General features: G+C 39.5%; 1 protein-coding gene across 2 annotated transcripts in view; it reads left to right on the forward strand.

The window, feature by feature from the left end:
* Positions 1-19434, forward strand: part of SLC38A12 (solute carrier family 38 member 12) — a 92562-nt gene that overhangs the window by 25226 nt on the left and 47902 nt on the right. For both annotated transcript variants that reach the window (XM_088133302.1, XM_088133303.1), the window contains exons 7-8: positions 9974-10073; positions 10624-10732. In XM_088133302.1, coding sequence (XP_087989428.1) covers positions 9974-10073; positions 10624-10732 — 209 coding nt within the window. The remainder of the gene's footprint in view (positions 1-9973; positions 10074-10623; positions 10733-19434) is intronic.

Raw genomic sequence — 19434 nt, forward strand, 5'->3', positions numbered from 1 at the left:
CCAAACCACCTTTGAAAAGAAATTGTAAGTCAAGGAATTATGTAGTGGATCATGGAATGTAAGAAGCATCAACAACAGAAAACTTGAAATGGTCAGATCTGAAGGGTATTAAATTTGACATTTTAGGAATAAGCAAGCGTAGGTAGACCAGGATACATCACTCTCCATCAAATGCTTACATGATAGGGCATGCAACTATATGAAAGAATGGGGTGGCAATAATATTTTTAAAAAGATGTCATTAAGTATGTGGTTGGCTGTAACTCAATAAATGTCACAATCATCTAGTAGAATTAGTAATTATGCACTGCATATCAATATTATATAAATTTATATATTTTAAAATGGCAGGATTCAATGACAGCTGGAATCAAATACAAGTTTAAACCATCTTAGGTATACAGATGATACCACTTAGCTAAAAGTAAAGATGACTTAATGAACTCATGATGAAAGTGAAAAATGGGGTCTAATGTTAACTGTTAGAAAAAGGTAATGTGAACCAGCATGCCTGAACTTATTGTTGGCAGTGAAGAAATGAAGGTGGTAGAGGGTTTTGTTTTCTTTGATGCAAAAATAAAGACATACAGAAAACTGGAGAAATGAGAAGGAGATTAAGTCTAAGAAAGAAGGCAATGGCAAATGTAGACAAGATCATGAAGGATAAGAACTTTCAATGAAAGTGAAAATAAGAATAGTTAAAAAGATGGTCTTCCCAGTAGTAATGTATATCTCTGAATGCTGGACATTGAAAAAGGGAGAGAGAGAAAAAAAGTATTTGAATTAAGGATTTGGAGATGGTGGTTAAGATTAACATGGACCAGTAAGTTGGTTCTGGACCAAATAAAGACTGGTTGTTCCCTTGAGGCGATGATTGCCAAGCAAAAACTCACATATTTCAGGCATGTGCTGTGAGCAGATATAGTCATCTGAAGAAGTAAGTACACCCCATTGAAACTTGACTTTTTCAACATATTTTAACATACAGATATTTGATCTTCATTTCAATAATATTGATAGATAAAGGAGATATAATATAATAAATATTATGCACCATTTACATTTTGTAATCCATTGTGTAATTTAAGTAAACATAAATGCAAATTTCACATGTGGAAGAAGTATGCACACTCCCACATTTATCACTACCTCAAATGCCTAAAATTAGAATCAAGTGCACCAGATCAGGTGCAAATGATTAGAACATTGTTAGAGAGGATCTAGGAGGAACCTGTATTATTAAAACCTCAGATAATTAGTTTGATTTGCTGTTTGTTGTTGAAGTGTGTGGTATCACCATGCCTAGATCGAAAATGCTCTGTGTGACCTTCAGAAAGAAGGTTATACATACCTAGGAGTCTGGGAAAGGATTTTAAAAGATCGCCAAACAATTGGACCTCAATCATTTCACTGTCTGGAAAATGATTTACAAGTGGAAAAGATTTCAAACAACTGCCAACTTGCCCAGGCCAGGCCATCCCAACAAGTTCAGCCTAAGAACAGAATGCAAGATGCTGAAAGAAATTTCTAAGAACCCCAGAATTTTGCCATGTGACCTATAGGCAGCTCTCACCACTATTGATATCAAAGTGCATGAGGCTACCATTAGAAAGAAGCTGCACAAATTAGATCTACATGGGAAGTGTGCCAGGAGGAAACCATTGCTATCCAGAAAGAGCATCAGGGCAAGGCTAAAGTTTGTTCATGAACACCTAGGCAAAGACCAAGACTTCTGGAACAATGTGCTGTGCATATGTGAGGTAAAGATAGAGTTATTTGGCACGGTATCAGAAGACATGTTTGGCCAAAAAAACAGAGCATTTCACCAGAAGAACCTGATTCTAATTGTAAAGCATGGTGGTGGCAATATTATTGTCTGGGGCTGCTTTGCCGCATCAGGGTCTGGGCAGCTGTCCATCATAGAATCCACTATGAATTCTTCATTGTAACAGAGGTACCTGAGGATAATGTGAGACCATCTGTCAAAAGATTGAAACTTAACTGAAAGTGAACCTTGCAACATGACAATGACCCTAACTGTTCTAGTAAATCCAGCAAAGAAATGGCTGGGAAAAAAATGGAGGGTTCTGGAACAGCCAAGTCAAAGCCTGGATCTAAATCCCATCAGGATTCTGTGGGTTGATTTGAAATGGGTTGTGCATGCAAGAAACCCTTCCAACATCGCCCAGCTGAAAAAAATCTGCATTGGGGAGTGGGAAAAAATTATTCCTAGTCAATGTCAGAAACTGGTAGACAGTTATAAGAAATGCCTACTTGAACTTATTTCTGCCAAAGGGGGCAATATCAAGTATTAGAGGTAAAGATGTACTTACTTTTTCTACAGAAGAAAATGGCATATCTGTTAATTATTTGTTGAATAAAGGATTGTAAAGTCATTTTTTCATAGTTTTTTGTTCAGTTGCATCTCCTTTATATTTATATATTGTTTGAAAATAAAATATTGATATGTCCACATTTGTTAAAAAAAACTTTACATGGGATATACTCGTTCACATGACTGTAAAAGATTAGAAAAAAACAGTTACATTTGGGGTGGATGAGAGAAATAAAAGCAAGGGAAGACAGCAAGTAAAGTGGAAAGAGAGGGCCAAGGGGATCACTGGGGTGTCGTTTGAAGAGCTATAGATTATTACTAGGGGCAGGTTAAAATGGTGAATCTTTGGTCCTGTAATCACCTAGGTCCAGGCTCAACTTGATAGTATCTAACTGTTCTAGATAGATGAAAGTGCTGTCTTGAACTGGCTAGATGGGACAGTCATGGCTTGATTTAAACTTGAATGCTAGACCAAACTCATTTTCTTGTCAGAGTTTCATGAGACTAATTTATCTTTCTCCTAATTAAGACTATTTTTTCTTTATTGGGACTATATATTCAATTTAGCATTTACAAGAAGTGCTGAGCAAAAATCCATTATAGTTTAATAAATAATATAACATGAGTAATGACTTTAATGTTCAAGTTTTATTTGGATTTAGATTAATTTGAATTTGATTTTTTTCTTTGAATAAGATTTTAATAAGCATTTACAGCTGCAGTCATTTGTACATTTAGCTGGGGAAAAACTGCAATGGATCTTAAAGAATGAATGAATATTTTAATCTGCTATGTACTGTTTTAAAAATAATGATAATAAGGCCCAAGCTGGGAATATAAATATGCTTAGGATTGCCATGTTGCCCTTGTCTCATTTTAATATTATGAATAGCTAAAGGTGAGGACATAATTATTGATTCCTGCTGCAGAGAAATAGCTCTGCTTTTATTCTACTGATAGATATTCATTGATATTAACCTAGTATCAACTAATACCTAGTATTTTGTGATTTTTTCCCTTTTTCCCCCCTTTTTTATGCTTTCCTCTTAAGTTATGCTAAGAGTTTTAATAATTTTTTAAGAACCAAAATAGTTTTAGGAGAAGAGGAGAAAGATGAGAGAGATATAAACAATTATTTTTTCTGGTTTCCAGCTATTAATACACTATAACTTATTCGAGTTAATCAGCTTATTTGTTATGAAATGTCATTGCTCAGTGCCATTTCTGTGCCATAGAATGGCATAGAAATACTAGCAATAAATGAATTGATGACTCTTCCTATTGAAGTTCTACGATGAATTGAGGTTTTATAAATGGGCTGGCTATTCCTTTGCACTATCTTCTTAATTGTGATATACAATTAGCAATATAATAAATACCGTATTTTTCCGTCAATAAGACGCCCCCATGTACAAGACAACCCCCACTTTTCCAACCCAAAATTAAGAAATCAATATTTTAAAGATAGTGCAGAACACACTTTTATTTAGTAATTAGGTAACATTTACCTGATACACTCAGTGGGGGGAGGTCCAAACCGTCTCTCTGCAGCTCTATTTTCATGCTCTTTTGCATAACTGATTACATTCAATCACGAGTAAAACTGCCGATAGCTTGTCTCTGCAAACAGACTTCCTCCAATTGGTTTGTTCAGCATCAGCTGACATCAGTTACATAAGGCTTGTGATTGGAGGAAGTCTGTTTGCAGAGACAGTATGGGCAGTTTCACTCGTGATTGGAGGCTTGTGATTGGAGGAAGCCTGTTTGCAGAGTCAAGCTATTTCACTCATGATTGGAGGCTAGAAATAGGAGGAAGCCTGTTTGCAGAGACAAAGTATGGGCAGTTTTGCAACCGCACGGTTCTCTCCTCGGCTGACTTCCTTGAATAAGACGCCCTTCAATTTTTAGCGTAAGGATTTTAGAAAAACGTATCGTCTTATAGTCGGAAAAATACGGTAATAATTTTGTTCTATTATGTATAATAATATATAATATTATATTTCCCCATGCTTAGAGTACTATTGAAACCGTGCTTTTTGTGTATTATGTGATGTGCTGTGTGCTTTTGCACTGTGCTTTTTGCGTATTATGTGATGCATTAATTCATGATGGTACACATTTTGGTAGACTTTGACACTGTACTTGCCTAGAAAGTAGAAAGTGAATTTCATCGAGTGTTCCTACCAGAACGTGCACATGAGATGCAACAGACTCTTTACCCTTGACACGAGTTGGTTTCAGCTGGATGTTGAAGCCAGAGTCTGATCTCTGGGTGTAATAAGGAATCCTCAAATGACTATCTAGAGAGGAACAGGTGATAAGGCAAGTGACAAGCCAGCCTGGTAACAGACCTGAGCTGGCATAAATATATTGGTGCTTACTGGAGTTTATAGATAGTTGCCTATTAAAAAAATAAATATAATTGATCATTGTTATATTTCAATATATCATGCATAGGGGAAACTAGAAAGTTTGTCACCTAGTGGTGGGCCAGATGCTTAAGATAAAACAGTCAAGAAGACTGTCCAGGTTTTGCATCAGTCAGCCTTCAACATCCTTCTGGTACTGATTCGTAAAATAATTTGTTAGGACCCTGTTTCAGGAAATGAGACAAATTATGGTGGTGAAAATATATGCTAAACAGATACAGAATTAATACTGCTGAACAGCATAGGTGAAAAGTGTCCATTTCCATTTATCTTTTGAGCAAAGTGTTATGAAGAAATATAAGACCTTTTCCTTGACCCCATCTAGAAAACATGTGGTTGCTAAGTACACCATGTTGTTTCTGGGTTTTTTGTTTTTGTTTTTTTAATGTAAAAGGCATGATTTTTGCCAAGAAAGAGAGCTGCCATTTGTTGCAATACTAGTATTTTTCTAGTGGTGACCCTGGCTGATCTCAAAAATTGAGTAGAGTCAGATACAGTTAGTACTCGAATGGGAGACTGCGAAGAAAAATAAGGTTAATAGGCTAGACCAGAAATCAAAACCCAGAAGGAGGTAGCAATTTATTTTTTATTTAAATTATTTATTTATTTATCTGAGTATGCATGGTGTTTATCCAATATCACAACCCTAGTAAGGTATAGGTGGTTTACAGATATATTGTTGCCCAAAACGTACAGACATGTCCATGAAATCACCAAGCATTAAACTTGACTGAAGAAGACTTTGTTTCTTTAACAATATCATACAGTTTGTGCATATGTGTATATCTACATATATTCCATCCTTACAAATAGAGTGTGGAAGACCATTGCTACTGTCAAGTTGAACATACTCCCTTTTTGTGATTTCTTATATTCCTTTCTTCTCCCTCTGTTTTTGAATTAATGCTTTCTGTCCTTGACCTGTTTGCTTTGAAAATTAAATCTATTTAGATTGAGTTGTTCAGTTTCCTTTTTGAAAATCAAACTGGCATGTTTTGGAATTTCTTTATCCTTGCTGATTTCTGCTCATAAGAGCAAACCTTGTTTGCATACCAGTAATTTTCTCCCAAATTGTAAAGAAAAATTATTTATAAAAGTATACCCTTTTATAAATCATATGGTAATTTGGTGAGATTAGAATCATGTCCAGTTTTGAGGTAAAATTACAGAATGTGTATGTTTTAAAATAGACACCAAGTTACAAAGGTGCAGAATTCCAAAGTTTGCAGGAAGAAAAATCCAGTTGCAATCAATTTTTGCATATTCGTGGCTAGGTGTCAACATCTTGCTTGTACTTCTGTGTTGGACACCAAGTGACACTTTCAACTGTGATTCTCTAGAATACAAAATCCTGATAATTCATTGCAGCTGAGTTTATTTTAAAAAGATGATATTCAATAAGAATTAATCTAGTTTTCTGAAAGATTTTTTCCATACTTATATTTTTCAGCATAGTACATCACAGAGGGTTACTGTATGCTTTGATAAAATGAAATTTCAGTATGATCACACTGCACTTACCATAACTTTTATATACTGTGAGTGAAAATAATGGAATCAGATGCAAATTATAGCCACATGAGGCAGGTACCCAGCTATAGATTACAGAAATCTGCTAATAGGATTCATGTTATTGGGCATTCTAAAAGAACCATAAAAAAAAAAAATTCCTCTCTCACCCCTATGGGTGGTACGTGTCTTCCTCAATCTCAGATCCTCTACCAGAGGCCTGGGAGTTTGAGGGTTCTGCACAGTATCTTAGCTGTTCCTAGCACTGCACTCTTCTGCACAGATCTGTTGGAGCTATTCTCCCAGCTTAGGAGTCATGGCCCCGAGTGCTCCTACCACCACTGGGACCACTTTGGCCTTTATTTTCCACATCCTCTCTATTTCCTCCTTCAGGCCCTGGTACTTCTCCAGCTTCTCATGCTCCTTCTTCCTGATGTTGCTGTCACTTGCCATTGCTACATCTATCACTACCGCTGTCTTCTGGTCTTTGTCTACTACCACGATGTCTGGTTGATTAGCCAGTACCTGCCTGTCCGTCTGGATCTGGAAGTCCCACAGGATCTTAGCCCTGTTATTCTCCACGACCTTCTGTGGAATCTCCCATCTGGACTTGGGGGGGTCTAGCCCATATGCTGTGCAGATGTTCCTGTACACAATGTCAGCTACTTGGTTGTGCCGTTCAGTGTATGCTGTTCCTGCCTGCATCTTACACCCTGCCACTATGTGTTGGACTGTCTCTGAGGCCTCTTTGCACAATCTGCACCTTGGGTCCTGTCTAGTGTGGTAGACCCCTGCTGCTATGGATCTGGTGCTTAGTGCCTGTTCTCGTGCTGCTATGATCAGTGCCTCAGTGCTGTCTTTTAGTCCAGCCCTTTCCAGCCACTGATAGGATTTCCCAATGTCAGCCACCTCAGCTATCTGTCGATGGTACATCCCATGCAGGGGCTTGTCTTGCCATGGCACTTCCTCTGCTTGAACTTCCTCCCATGTCTGCTGCTACCTCAGGCATTCTCTCAGCAGCTGATCTTTGGGTGTCATCTTACTGATGTACTCCTGGATACTCCGGGTTTTGTCCAGGACAGTGGCTTTGACAATCAGACCCCGCCTGCCCTCTTTGCGGCTGGTGTACAGTCTCTGGGTGTTGGACTTGGGGTGGAAACCTCTGTACATTGTGAGGAGCTTCCGGGTCTTCACATCGGCAGCCTCCATGTCTTCCTTTGGCCAGCTCACTATACTGGCAGGGTATCTGATGACTGGCAGGGCATACATGTTGATGGCATGGATCTTGTTCTTCCTATTGAGCTGGCTCTTCAGGACCTGTCTTATCCTTTGGTGGTACTTGGATGTTGCTGTCTTCCTTGCCTCCTCCTCATGGTTCCCGTGTGACTGTGGGACACCAAGGTATTTATAGCTGGTCTCTATGTCTGCTATGTGGCCCACTGGTAGTTCCACTCCATCGGTCTTAACTACCTTCCCTCTCTTTACTATCATCCTGCCACACTTCTCCAGTCCGAATGACATCCCAATGTCCTCACTGTAGATCCGTGTCAGGTGGATCAGTGACTCGATGTCTCGTTCACTCTTAGCATACAGCTTGATGTCATCCATGCAGAGGAGGTGATTCAAGAGTGGAATCACCATATATATACAGTGGGGCAAAAAAGTATTTAGTCAGCCATCAATTGTGCAAGTTCTCCCACTTAAAAAGATGAGAGAGGCCTGTAATTTTCATCATAGGTATACTTCAACTATGAGAGACAAAATGAGAAAAAAAATCCAGAAAATCACATTGTCTGATTTTTAAAGAATTTATTTGCAAATCATGGTGGAAAATAAGTATTTGGTCACCTACAAACAAGCAAGATGTCTGGCTCTCACAGACCTGTAACTACTTCTTTAAGAGGCTCTCTGTCCTCCACTTGTTACCTGTAGTAATGGCACCTGTTTGACCTTGTTATCAGTATAAAAGACACCTGTTCACAACCTCAAACAGTCACACTCCAAACTCCACTATGGCCAAGACCAAAGAGCTGATGAAGGACACCAGAAACAAAATTGTAGACCTGCACCAGGCTGGGAAGACTGAATCTGCAATAGGCAAGCAGCTTGGTGTGAAGAAATCAACTGTGGGAGCAATAATTAGAAAATGGAAGACATACAAGACCACTGATAATCTCCCCCGATCTGGGGTTCCATGCAAGATCTCACCCCGTGGGGTCAAAATGATCACAAGAACGGTGAGCAAAAATCCCAGAACCACACAGGGGGACCTGGTGAATGACCTGCAGAGAGCTGGGACCAAAGTAACAAAGGCTACCATCAGTAACACACTACGCTGCCAGGGACTCAAATCCTGCAGTGCCAGATGTGTCCCCCTGCTTAAGCCAGTACATGTCCGGGCCCGTCTGAAGTTTGCTAGAGAGCATTTGGATGATCCAGAAGAGGATTGGGAGAATGTCATATGGTCAGATGAAACCAAAGTAGAATGTTTTGGTCTAAACTCAACTTGTCGTGTTTGGAGGAGAGAGAATGCTGAGTTGCATCCAAAGAACACCATACCTACTGTGAAGCATGGGGGTGGAAACATCATGCTTTGGGGCTGTTTTTCTGCAAAGGGACCAGGACGACTGATCCGTGTAAAGGAAAGAATGAATGGGGCCATGTATCGTGAGATTTTGAGTGAACACCTCCTTCCATCAGCAAGGGCACTGAAGATGAAACATGGCTGGGTCTTTCAGCATGACAATGATCCCAAACACACCGCCCGGGCAACGAAGGAGTGGTTTCGTAAGAAGCATTTCAAGGTCCTGGAGTGGCCTAGCCAGTCTCCAGATCTCAACCTCATGGAAAACCTTTGGAGGGAGTTGAAAGTTTGTGTTGCCCAGCGACAGCCCCCAAACATCACTGCTCTAGAGGAGATCTGCATGGAGGAATGGGCCAAAATACCAGCAACAGTGTGTGAAAACCTTGTGAAGACTTACAGAAAACGTTTGACCTCTGTCATTGCCAACAAAGGATATATAACAAAGTATTGAGATGAACTTTTGATATTGACCAAATACTTATTTTCCATCATGATTTGCAAATAAATTCTTTAAAAATCAGACAATGTGATTTTCTGGATTTTCCCCCCCATTTTGTCTCTCATAGTTGAGGTATACCTATGATGAAAATTACAGGCTTCCCTCATCTTTTTAAGTGGGAGAACTTGCACAATTGGTGGCTGACTAAATACTTTTTTGCCCCACTGTATAGGTAGATAGGTAGATAGAGAGAGGGAGAGAGAGAGGAAGGAAGGAAGGAAGGAAGGAAGGAAGGAAGGAAGGAAGGAAGGAAGGAAGGAAGGAAGGAAGGAAGGAAGGAAGGACGGACTTTCATTTCTGCTGGAGATTTGCCATGGTGAGAGCCTTGTATTTCATGTAACATTTTGCAATATTTAATTATATAAAACAACATTACAGATTTTTAATATGCTAGATGCGGTACCGGATTTTTGTATATATGGTTTAATTCCCATGATCCATGGATCAGATTTTTTCAAGCAGTGATTTGGGTCCATTCCATTTCAGCATCCATGGGTTTTAAAAAAATAACTTTCAGCAAGAGGTGACTAAATATTAAACATTTTTTTAAAAAGGTAATGTGATACAATTATGTAAATTGCAATGGTTTACTTTTATTTCATTTTTTTCCTTTGTAGTGGGAGTTAATTTGTTTTACTTCTGTATAATCATCTATTTATATGGTGATCTGGCAATCTATGCAGCCGCTGTCCCAGTTTCTCTCATGCAAGTGACTTGGTAAGTATGCTTTTGGTAACAATATTGTGTACATGAGAATTTCTTACTGAAAAGCTAGAGGATGATGTAATTATTTCATACTGATGGTTTTGACTTTATATTGATATACTTCAATTTGTATCCCAGTTTTCAAGGCAAAATTTATTCACAGATCAGATAGTTTCTCAGGTAGGCCCAAAGCTATTTAGGATTTTGAACGTGACAACTAACACTTTGAATTCAGTCTGAAAAACAGTTGGCAATTTATGCAGTCATTTCAAGGCAAGCAAAATGTACCAGTTAGTAGCCTAACTGTGGCATGAATTACGTCTTCTGAATACTGTCTAGGGGCAGCCCACATAGAACATATTGGCATGGAGAACCATTACTGTATCCGACTGGTTAAGAAACAGTTGTGCTTGTCACACTAGCTATATCATCTGCTGCTTAAAAAGCTTTTATTGATCCCCAACTGTTTCCTGGACATACGATAGAGGTGTATATGTATGAGTAAGGGTCTCTTCACATGTTCAGAGGAATATTAATAATCTGCTTTGCTTCTTTTTGTCAGTACTGTGACTAGCAATCATTCATGCAGTGTGGAAGATGGGGCAAAATATAATGACACAGACAAGTGCTGGGGGCCAATCAGGAGGATTGATGCTTACAGAATTTATCTGGTAGGTGTCACTAACAAAAAGCACAGTATGAATTTTGCTTCATTCTTAAACAAAGTAACATTGTGAAACAACTATTGATTTAAATTTTAAGCGCATAATCTATTGTTTTCAGCTTCTTTCTCTTCCTTTTTTTTTCCTGGAAGTTTAACTTTATACTTTTCAGTAGGTCAGTCTTATACTGAATGGTGCTAGTCGCTTGAGCTACAAATAGGTGGTAGAGCCATTGTGGTGGAATATTAATGACACTTTTCAGTGGAAATTACCTCAGCCTCAATTCAAATTTATCAGGCTGTCTACACACTGCACTTGTAGGTATAGTATCCTGTTGAGTTTTAGCTTTGGCTAACTGTAGTGCTTCCTTCCTAATTCTCCTCTTTTCCTGTATAAGGCAGTAACTTAAATAGCTCTTCTCCTCCAGCCCAGCAGTATTTACATTAATAATGAAGTGATGAAAGCTTGAAAAGGCTTATTAGACTACCTTGGAAAAGCAACTCTCTTAATACTGCTACTTGAGTGCAAGAAAGATTAGATGCTTCTTATACTTCAGCAGTTGAAGTAGGACTGCTCATTGTATGCTGGCAGTTTCCAAATGAATTTTAGCAAATATGTTCATTGGTCCTGTTTTACTAGTATTCCAGTGTATATTAACACATTTTACTAAAGCAGGTATGTGTAAATTTTGGGCTTGGGATCCCCTTCATTTTACTCCAAACTTGAGATGCACCAGTTGAAGCTGCATAGAAAAAATACATAGCATACTTTAAAAGAAATTGACCCCAAGAATTCTGTTTTAGTATCTGAACTAATTTCATTCTTTCTATGCAGAAATTAACTCATGTTTACTCCAGGCTATCTTGATTTTAGCAGTGTAATTTAAGGTGTTAATGGAGGGGTTTTTTTTGTTTTTGTTTTTGCTATTGTGGTTAATCAAGTGACAGTCTGAGGTCTTTGCTTGTCTACTGTAGTTTATCTAGAGATTACCCTCTTCATATTCCTATTGTAAAGTTTGTCAGGAATTTACTTTGACATGTGACTGTTATTTGGTAACAATCAAGTACTAAACATAATAATTAGGGATAAGAAGGATAAACATTTTTTAAAAACTTTATCTGATATTATTGCTAAAATCATTGCAGTTGAAGATGGTAGGTAAATCATGCAGATGTCAGGGAAGAAACAAACCTGAAGCAATAAATACAGTTTTCCTTGAGGGTACAGTGTGCATCTTAAGCTTTGTGTCTGTACTCCTGACTGGATTATTACTATGAACAGCATACTTCTGGAGGATAGGTGACACAGAGTAATAATGGTGAAACAGGAAGAAAGCCTTGGTAATATTAAGAAATGCCATAGCCTGGTTAATTATTTAAAGGAAGTATTGTTTTATTAAATTGTGTCTAGGCCTATTTCTCCAGAATTCTTATACCACTGAAGGTTTTCTTACTGAATTTCAGTTTGAAATTCAGCTGTTTGATCCAGCAAGGAAAGGCAAGCAGGCATTAATTATAGCCTGTACCTCCCAGATATTGTACTTATAATTCATAAGATAATATTTTTAAGCCAGAGACGGAAGAAAATGTGTCTTTATGGAAACAGTAGGTTAAATGTTCTGGGAAAGCAATAATAATCTGTAATAATACAGTTCTATAAGGCTGTCTTTGCTGGGCTTTGTGATGCATTTGCCACCTTTAATGTTGCAGCTTTAACAGCATATAAAAATTGGTAGTAGAATCAAAGAATCCTCTATGCTCAGATGCTGGTTGGCTCTAAACTAATAGAAAGAAGGATTGGGTTGAGTATTTCAGAATTATTATTCAAGGCCTAGGGTGCATGCATACTTTGAGATGAAGTGCCTAAGACTGAGGAAGCAATCTACTGAAGGCAGAGGAGAAAGACAAAAAGTGCTTTGAATAGGAAAGGATGTGTGAAAGTTGGCTCAATTTTATATAATTTATCAAGGTAAGTCCTGATTGCTGCTAAAACAGCCAGTTAACTCTTTTTTCTCCCCAGTTTGAAATATAAACTCATGATGCTAACTGTGGTCTGGGCAGTTCTTCTTTATGTAGAAAAGGGGCTACTGAATGCATTAACTAGAATTTCTGTCAGGCAACACCTCAGATTGTGTTTTCTCTGAAGTTTCATGCAAGTTTATCAGGGAGGGATGGTAACTTGTTGCATGTCATGAGGGACCACATCTAAAAGGAGTGGAATTGGAAAACCTGTTGTGTGACCTTCTAGATTGGGGCATTGGAACTTTTAGGAAGAAAATGAGGTCAGGCCTAAATGCCTTTAACTGCATAGATCAGTCAGCCCTGCATACAAATACTTTTTTTAAAAAAAGTTTTAGACTAAAATTAGGCAACCTGGTCCAAAACGTTGCATGTGGTCTCTTTCCTTTATGGTCTTCAGAGCTCATATGACCACAACAGCTGAAAACTAGCAACGTGATTTACTGCTGTTTTGAAACAGAAAATATATAAATTGTAACAAACAATAAAATGGATCTAATATTAAAAAAAAAAATCCAAACCTCCCCCAACACAGGAAAAAAAAGGAGCATCTCCCATGTGTTACAGCCTTCCCAGTCTTCCTACTTTACTTCATTATTCTGTATACTGTGGCCCTTGCTTTGTTAAAAAAAGAAGAAAGAGGAGAAGCAGCAGCAGCAGCAGCAGTACCAGTAGTTAAATGGAATCCATGACCATCCCTCAAAGTGGTCCTTCCCTGGTTTAGATCACTAAATATTTTCCTCATTGTGCAATTCTCCCACTGAATAGCTGGGTGTGCTTTTGTAAAAAGAGTTTCCCTAACAGATTCACTGGGAATGAGAAAATAAGATTTCCAATTGAGTCCACTGTGATTTTCAGTAAATGTGGTAAAGATTGAAGCCTATATAACTTTGCTCTCAAACTATCCACTTTTCCCCCCAGAACACTGAGGTTTGCATTCTGGCTTATATCTTCCAGTTTCCTGTATTGTATTTAGAATCTCAAAATTACTGTTGTCTGCCCATTATGATCAGTTATTATATGTACACAAGTGCATGCTCATATACACACAAACACACATATACAGGTAGTCTCCAGTTTGAGAACGAGTTCCGTTCCCAAGGCCCGTCCTTAAGTTGAATTTGTATGTAAGCCGGAACAATATTATTGTATAATACTGTATAAGTAATATTGTGTAATGGACTCAAAACATTGTGTATTTAACTTGAATCATTGTGTATTTAACTCCAATTTTGTTCCAGTAGGCTCCGTTCTTAACTATGGGTTATCTGTAACCCAGGCATTCTTAATCCAGGGACTACCTGTACAAATAGGGCCGTTTTCTCTTTCTGCTAAGATTTCTGTTTCTTTTTACTCTTCTTCCTCCCATTCTGTTGCAGTAATAACTTTCAGATACTGTATCCTGAAGCTGGGAAATAAGAGAGAGAATGATGGACATAAAAACATTATTTTGTGCTTTAATGTCCAAAAACTCCTCCAGAAATAGTCTGAGTTCCCGTGCCTTGAATGAAAGCTGAGTGCCATGCACATAGTGAAAATATTTAGGCAGATTAAGTTGCTCTCTGGTGAGTTTCCTATCTGTGCAGCATCTTAATATTGCTCTGCAGGCTCCAGCAGCGCGTAACTGTTCTGTCTGGTAGGTCTACATTTAATCTTTGTCTTTCACAAGTTTCACTTGACTCTCTTGTAAACTACTCTCTGGTAAACTACCATTTGCAAATATAATCTTGCAAAATAAACAAGTAATTAAAGAAAAATTCTTTAGATGCTTGAACTGATTCCCCCACTCTCAGACATCATTTTGCATCCTTTTTTTTAGAAGATAACAGATGGCTTTGAATCTGGGTTTATTCATGGAATATTATAAATATCTTCTTTCTAATAACTTGGCATATTTGGTGGCATGAATGCATGGCAGTGCAGATTTATTGGTTAAAGCAAATGATAAAGTTGTACCGTGTTTTCTGGTTCTTATTTATTGTTTATCGGCACCAAAGCATTCAGACTCCAAGCAGTTTTGGAATGAGAAATACATGCAACCTCCAGTTGAGTTAATTTTTCCCAGCTCAAGTAATAGTTTGAACCCTTATTAGAAACCAGCTTGCAATGCTGGTTTGGAGGGCATATCTTTTGCTAGTTTGAATGTAAACAGTTTGCTATATAGAAGGAGCTATTAATTGACTTGGGTCAAGAGAAAGGTTGAGGGAACATAGCTTTCTTGTGTAATATCAGACCATAGCTTGGCATTATGCCTGAAAATCTCTGTATTATTTATAAGCTGTCATAAATATTTTTTCTTAGTCCAGAGTGATGAGGCAATTATGCAGAATACATTATTTAAGAATGGATAGTTCTTTGCTATACATTCTGAATTAAGATGCTTGCCTTGTTCTGCACCAGTTAAAGTAAATGTAATTTTACCAGTGTAAAGTAAATGAATTAAAGAATTAACATCCTAAGTATTGAATTCAGCCTATTTATTCTTAACCTTATTAGATCAGGCTCTTTGGCAGCTGACTAAAAGTGTAAGTGATTTCTTTTCCCCAAGCACAATTCTCACAGGATTCTCATTAGCAAGAATTATTGAGAGGAATGGGATGTGGTTACAAGAATTTTAGCAACCAAACCTATTATTGATTTGGATCCAATATTTCCATGTGTATATTAGGACCAAGACATTCTCATTTTTTTTTCCTAACAGGTGTTTTGTGATTCATTGAGAAGGCAGGTCTCTTCATTGATAATGGAGAGGCTTGCAACTGGCTTTTTACATAATGGACTTCTGAATATTTATCAAAGGAGAATCAACTCTTACACATTACAGCATTGCTGTAATCTTTGTTGCTTAGATATCTGTCCTGGCTGTTATGTTAGAATTTAAATTGAAATAATTAGCAAAGGGATACAACACAAGAATTGCAAACAGTTCTTTTGGTATCTACTGTCTGTCCAGGTTGCTTTAGTTTTCACTCTACTATTCAACTATTTTTTGAGCACAAGGAAATGTTTGATGCTTGCCAGATGGGAGGACATAATATTGATTTGATAGAAAGTGTTGCAGAATATGTTATCTCCAATCTGGCTTAGTATGTTTGAGACATTTTGTTACATCTGTTTTGTCAGGGCTTGGGCTGAAATTTTTGAGTTAATTAGGATGGGGACTATATTCAGGCATATAGGTTCACAGATGCTGCAGTGTTATAGGGAGCCCAGCAGGTGCAGGCTGAGCAAAGATAGACATACAGATGGTTTAATGGAGATTATCCCAGTTGGAAGTATGCTAGTGCAATGAGTAAAATGAGGGTTTGCAAGTACTTAAATTCTTTTTAGGAAGAGACAATGCCACCCCAGGCTGGCACTGGTTAGAAACACAAGCAAGTAGACCTCTTTTGGTCTGATAGAATGGCAATGCTGGATTGATTTCCAAAAAAAAAAGTACCAAAGCTTCACTTCTTACTTTCCCTCAGTATGGTGTTTCTTCCCAGAGCCTTACATAATAGAAACCCATGTGCTGTAATCAACATCTATGATTCCTATTTTTTCTGTTTTTCCCCTCCCATTCCAGTCACTGGAGATGTCTCCTGTCTGCAGACCCTGAATGACATTTGATACTTATTGTATGCAGTACAACCCTAGAAAAAATTCAGGTACTCTGCAGTAGAAAGCTCATATAATTTAGCATATCTTATGAATTAAGTATTATATGGGAGCAAATATCTCCCTGAGAATTTTGTCAGACCTCTTGTTTCTGGACAGTGCTCCCACCCTACTCTTTGCAAAGTGTCCAGAAATACTTTGCTAATCTTAACTATTTTACTTAGATGTCATTGTTCAAGCCCAATAAATAAGTTGCCAGTATTTAGATACAGCCTCTAAACATGGACCTGTTATGGCATTTTCCTCACATGAACGCCCAACTTTTCAACCTTCTTAGTATGTCTGGCTTTCTGCACTAAAAAACTGTGATTAAATTATGTAAATCATGTTATTTACATTTGGTACAATAAAAAGTAAATGGTCTGTTTCTTGTAGGTCTAACATTTCTTGAATACTCTAAAAATGAAGCCCTAACCAAGCAATTTTCATGTGTTCTGGGTATATATATATATATATATTGTTCCTGTGCTCAACTATAAGCTTGTGTGAAAAATCGTGGATTGGGATAAAGTTCTGAAAGATCTTTCCTGTCCAACATATCCTTGCTACATCTTTTTTGGATTTGGAAGGGAAATAGTCAACAAAATGCACGGTCTAGCTCCACGCATTCTTGTAGGATTTGTTGTTGTTGAAATAATGTTGAAATAAATGTGTTGAAAGGAGAACCAGTTTGGTCTAGTGGTGAAGGTACCAGGCTAGAAACCAGGAGGTGAGTTCTAGTCCCACCTTAGGCATGAAAGCCAGCTGGGTGACTTTGGGCCAGTCCCTCTCTCTCAGCCCAACTCACCTCCTAGGGAAAACTGGAGGAGAAAGAAGTATTAGATATGTTCGCTGCCTTGAGTTATTTATAAAAATAATAAGGGCGAGATTAAAAAAAAAATCTAAAAAAAATACTTCATTCTAGGTTCTCATCTGATTTTGAGAATAAATTACCATATTTATCAGGGTATAACACCCACAGGCGTATAACATGCACCTTAATTTTAAGGAGGAGGTTTGAGTGAAAAAACTTAAATTTAAAATAAATGACTTGGAAGCAAAATAAAGGGAGCTCTGAACTTTTTGTTTATTAATACGTATACCACTTAGAAGGTAAATACGTAATATGAAAGAAAAAGTACCTCTTTTGTATGTTGTAGGCTGGCTGTGTGTAGTGTGTGTGTACCATTAGTGTTCGTTAGCTGTGTGTAGTGTGTGGTAATGGTAATCTGTTTATTACCATACTGGTACTTATTCCCTCCCTTCCTGCTTACCTGTCTGCAGCAGGCAGGCAGGCAAGATCTCTGGTGAACCAGTAGGGGTTAAAAATCCCTGGTGGTCTGAGTGGATTGGGGGTACAGTAATTTATGATTAGGGTATGCCTCCTCTTTTTGCAGTCTTTAGTGACATCACCCCTGTGGCCCAGCACTCAGTATGTCAGAGCAAAGCATTTCTTTTTTGGCAGCCACCGCAACCCAGCGCTGCTGCTCCAGATGGCCACAGAGGGAGGTGCGGAGCCCGCGGCATGCTGCCCAATGCCCCCTGGCCGCCCACCAAGAGCTGCGCCCGACCCCTCTTGGATCACCCTGGGGCCAGTGAGCACAGAAGACGCAGCCTCTCCTCCGGCTCCCTGCGGTCTTGCCTGCTCCTCCCTCCTTCCCGTCAGGAGAAACTTTGGCACAGACAGGCAGCCCTCTCCCCCTGAGGGCTGCACCGCGCCGTTGGGAGAGTCCAGAGACGCGAGTTCTCCAGCACTCAGTGTCAGAGCAAAGCACAAAGAGCAGATCCCCAGTGGCTCCTCGGTTTGCTAAAACGGAGGGGGGGGGCAGGAGGCCACGCGCCACCCATTCCCTGGGCCTCTGACTTTGCAAACCAGCCGCTGTCCCGAGCGCGCTGTGCCTGGAGGAGGAAGAGTTAAGCGCCAGTGTGTGTGTGTGCATGGTTTTGTGTGGTTTTTATTCCTCCCCTGCCACTCCGTGACTTTGAGAGACTCCTGAGGACAGAGGAGAAACGGGCTTGGAACAGGAAAGCCAAGAGCTCCTGGGCAGAGTGGGGCACCTCCCTTCACACCAAGCTTCTGGCTTTGTGTAGGACTGCGCAGTCTGGAGAGGTGAGCGTCACATGCGTGTGTGTGTGCGCATGTGCGTGTTTGTCCACAGGAGAGTCCAGGGACCCAAGTTCTCCAGCAGCCTTGCTGGTGCGGTATGCAACACTCACCTCTCCGGACTGCGCAGTCCCTCAGCCCAGGCAAAGTCAGAGTCTCGGCGCGGAAGGAGGCACCCCACTCTGCCCGGGAGCTTCCAAGCCCATTTCTCCTCCACTGTCTCGGAAGTCTCTCAAAATCTCAAAATCACCGAGTGGCAGGGGAGGAATAAAAACTGTACAAACGCATGCACACACACACACACACACACACACACACACACACACACTGGTGCTTAACTCTTCCTCCTCCAGGCACAGTGCACTTGGGACAGCAGCTGGTTTGCAAAGTCAGAGGCCCAGGGAATGGGTGGCACGTGGCTTCCTCCCCCTGCCCCGTTTTAGCAAACCGAGGAGCCGCTGGGGATCTACTCTTTGTGCTTTGCTCTGACACTGAGTGCTGGAGAACTCATGTCTCTGGACTCTCCTCTGCTCCCAACGGTGCAGTGCAGCCTTCAGGGGAGCGCCGATCCCCTCGCTGGGGCGGTGCGGCACAGGCTCTGCGCTTCCCTCTGCGGCCATGTGGAGCGGCAGCACTGGGTTGTGGCAGCTGCCAAAAAAGAGATGCTTTCCCAGCCACCGGCGCTTTGCTCTCCCAGCCCTGCCGCTTGAAGTGAGAAGCTGCAGGGCATATTGGCGTATAACACGCAGCTAGGATTTCAGCCCCAAATTTTAGGGGAAAAGGTGCGTGTTATACGCCGATAAATACAGTAGTTTCGTTGTCCTGATGGAAATTTTTTGCCAGAATGAGAGGGATACATTTTTTTTTTAATGTGATACCTTATTAGATTGCTTTCAAGACTTGGGCAACAGTTTAATATTGTTATGAAGCAGTTGGCGGTAGGAATGTGTTAG

Source organism: Python bivittatus, unplaced genomic scaffold, assembly GCF_059951505.1.
Source record: "Python bivittatus isolate LINGU-HERP-01145 unplaced genomic scaffold, Pbiv_v1 ctg000080_np1212, whole genome shotgun sequence".
Lineage (NCBI taxonomy): Eukaryota > Metazoa > Chordata > Lepidosauria > Squamata > Pythonidae > Python > Python bivittatus.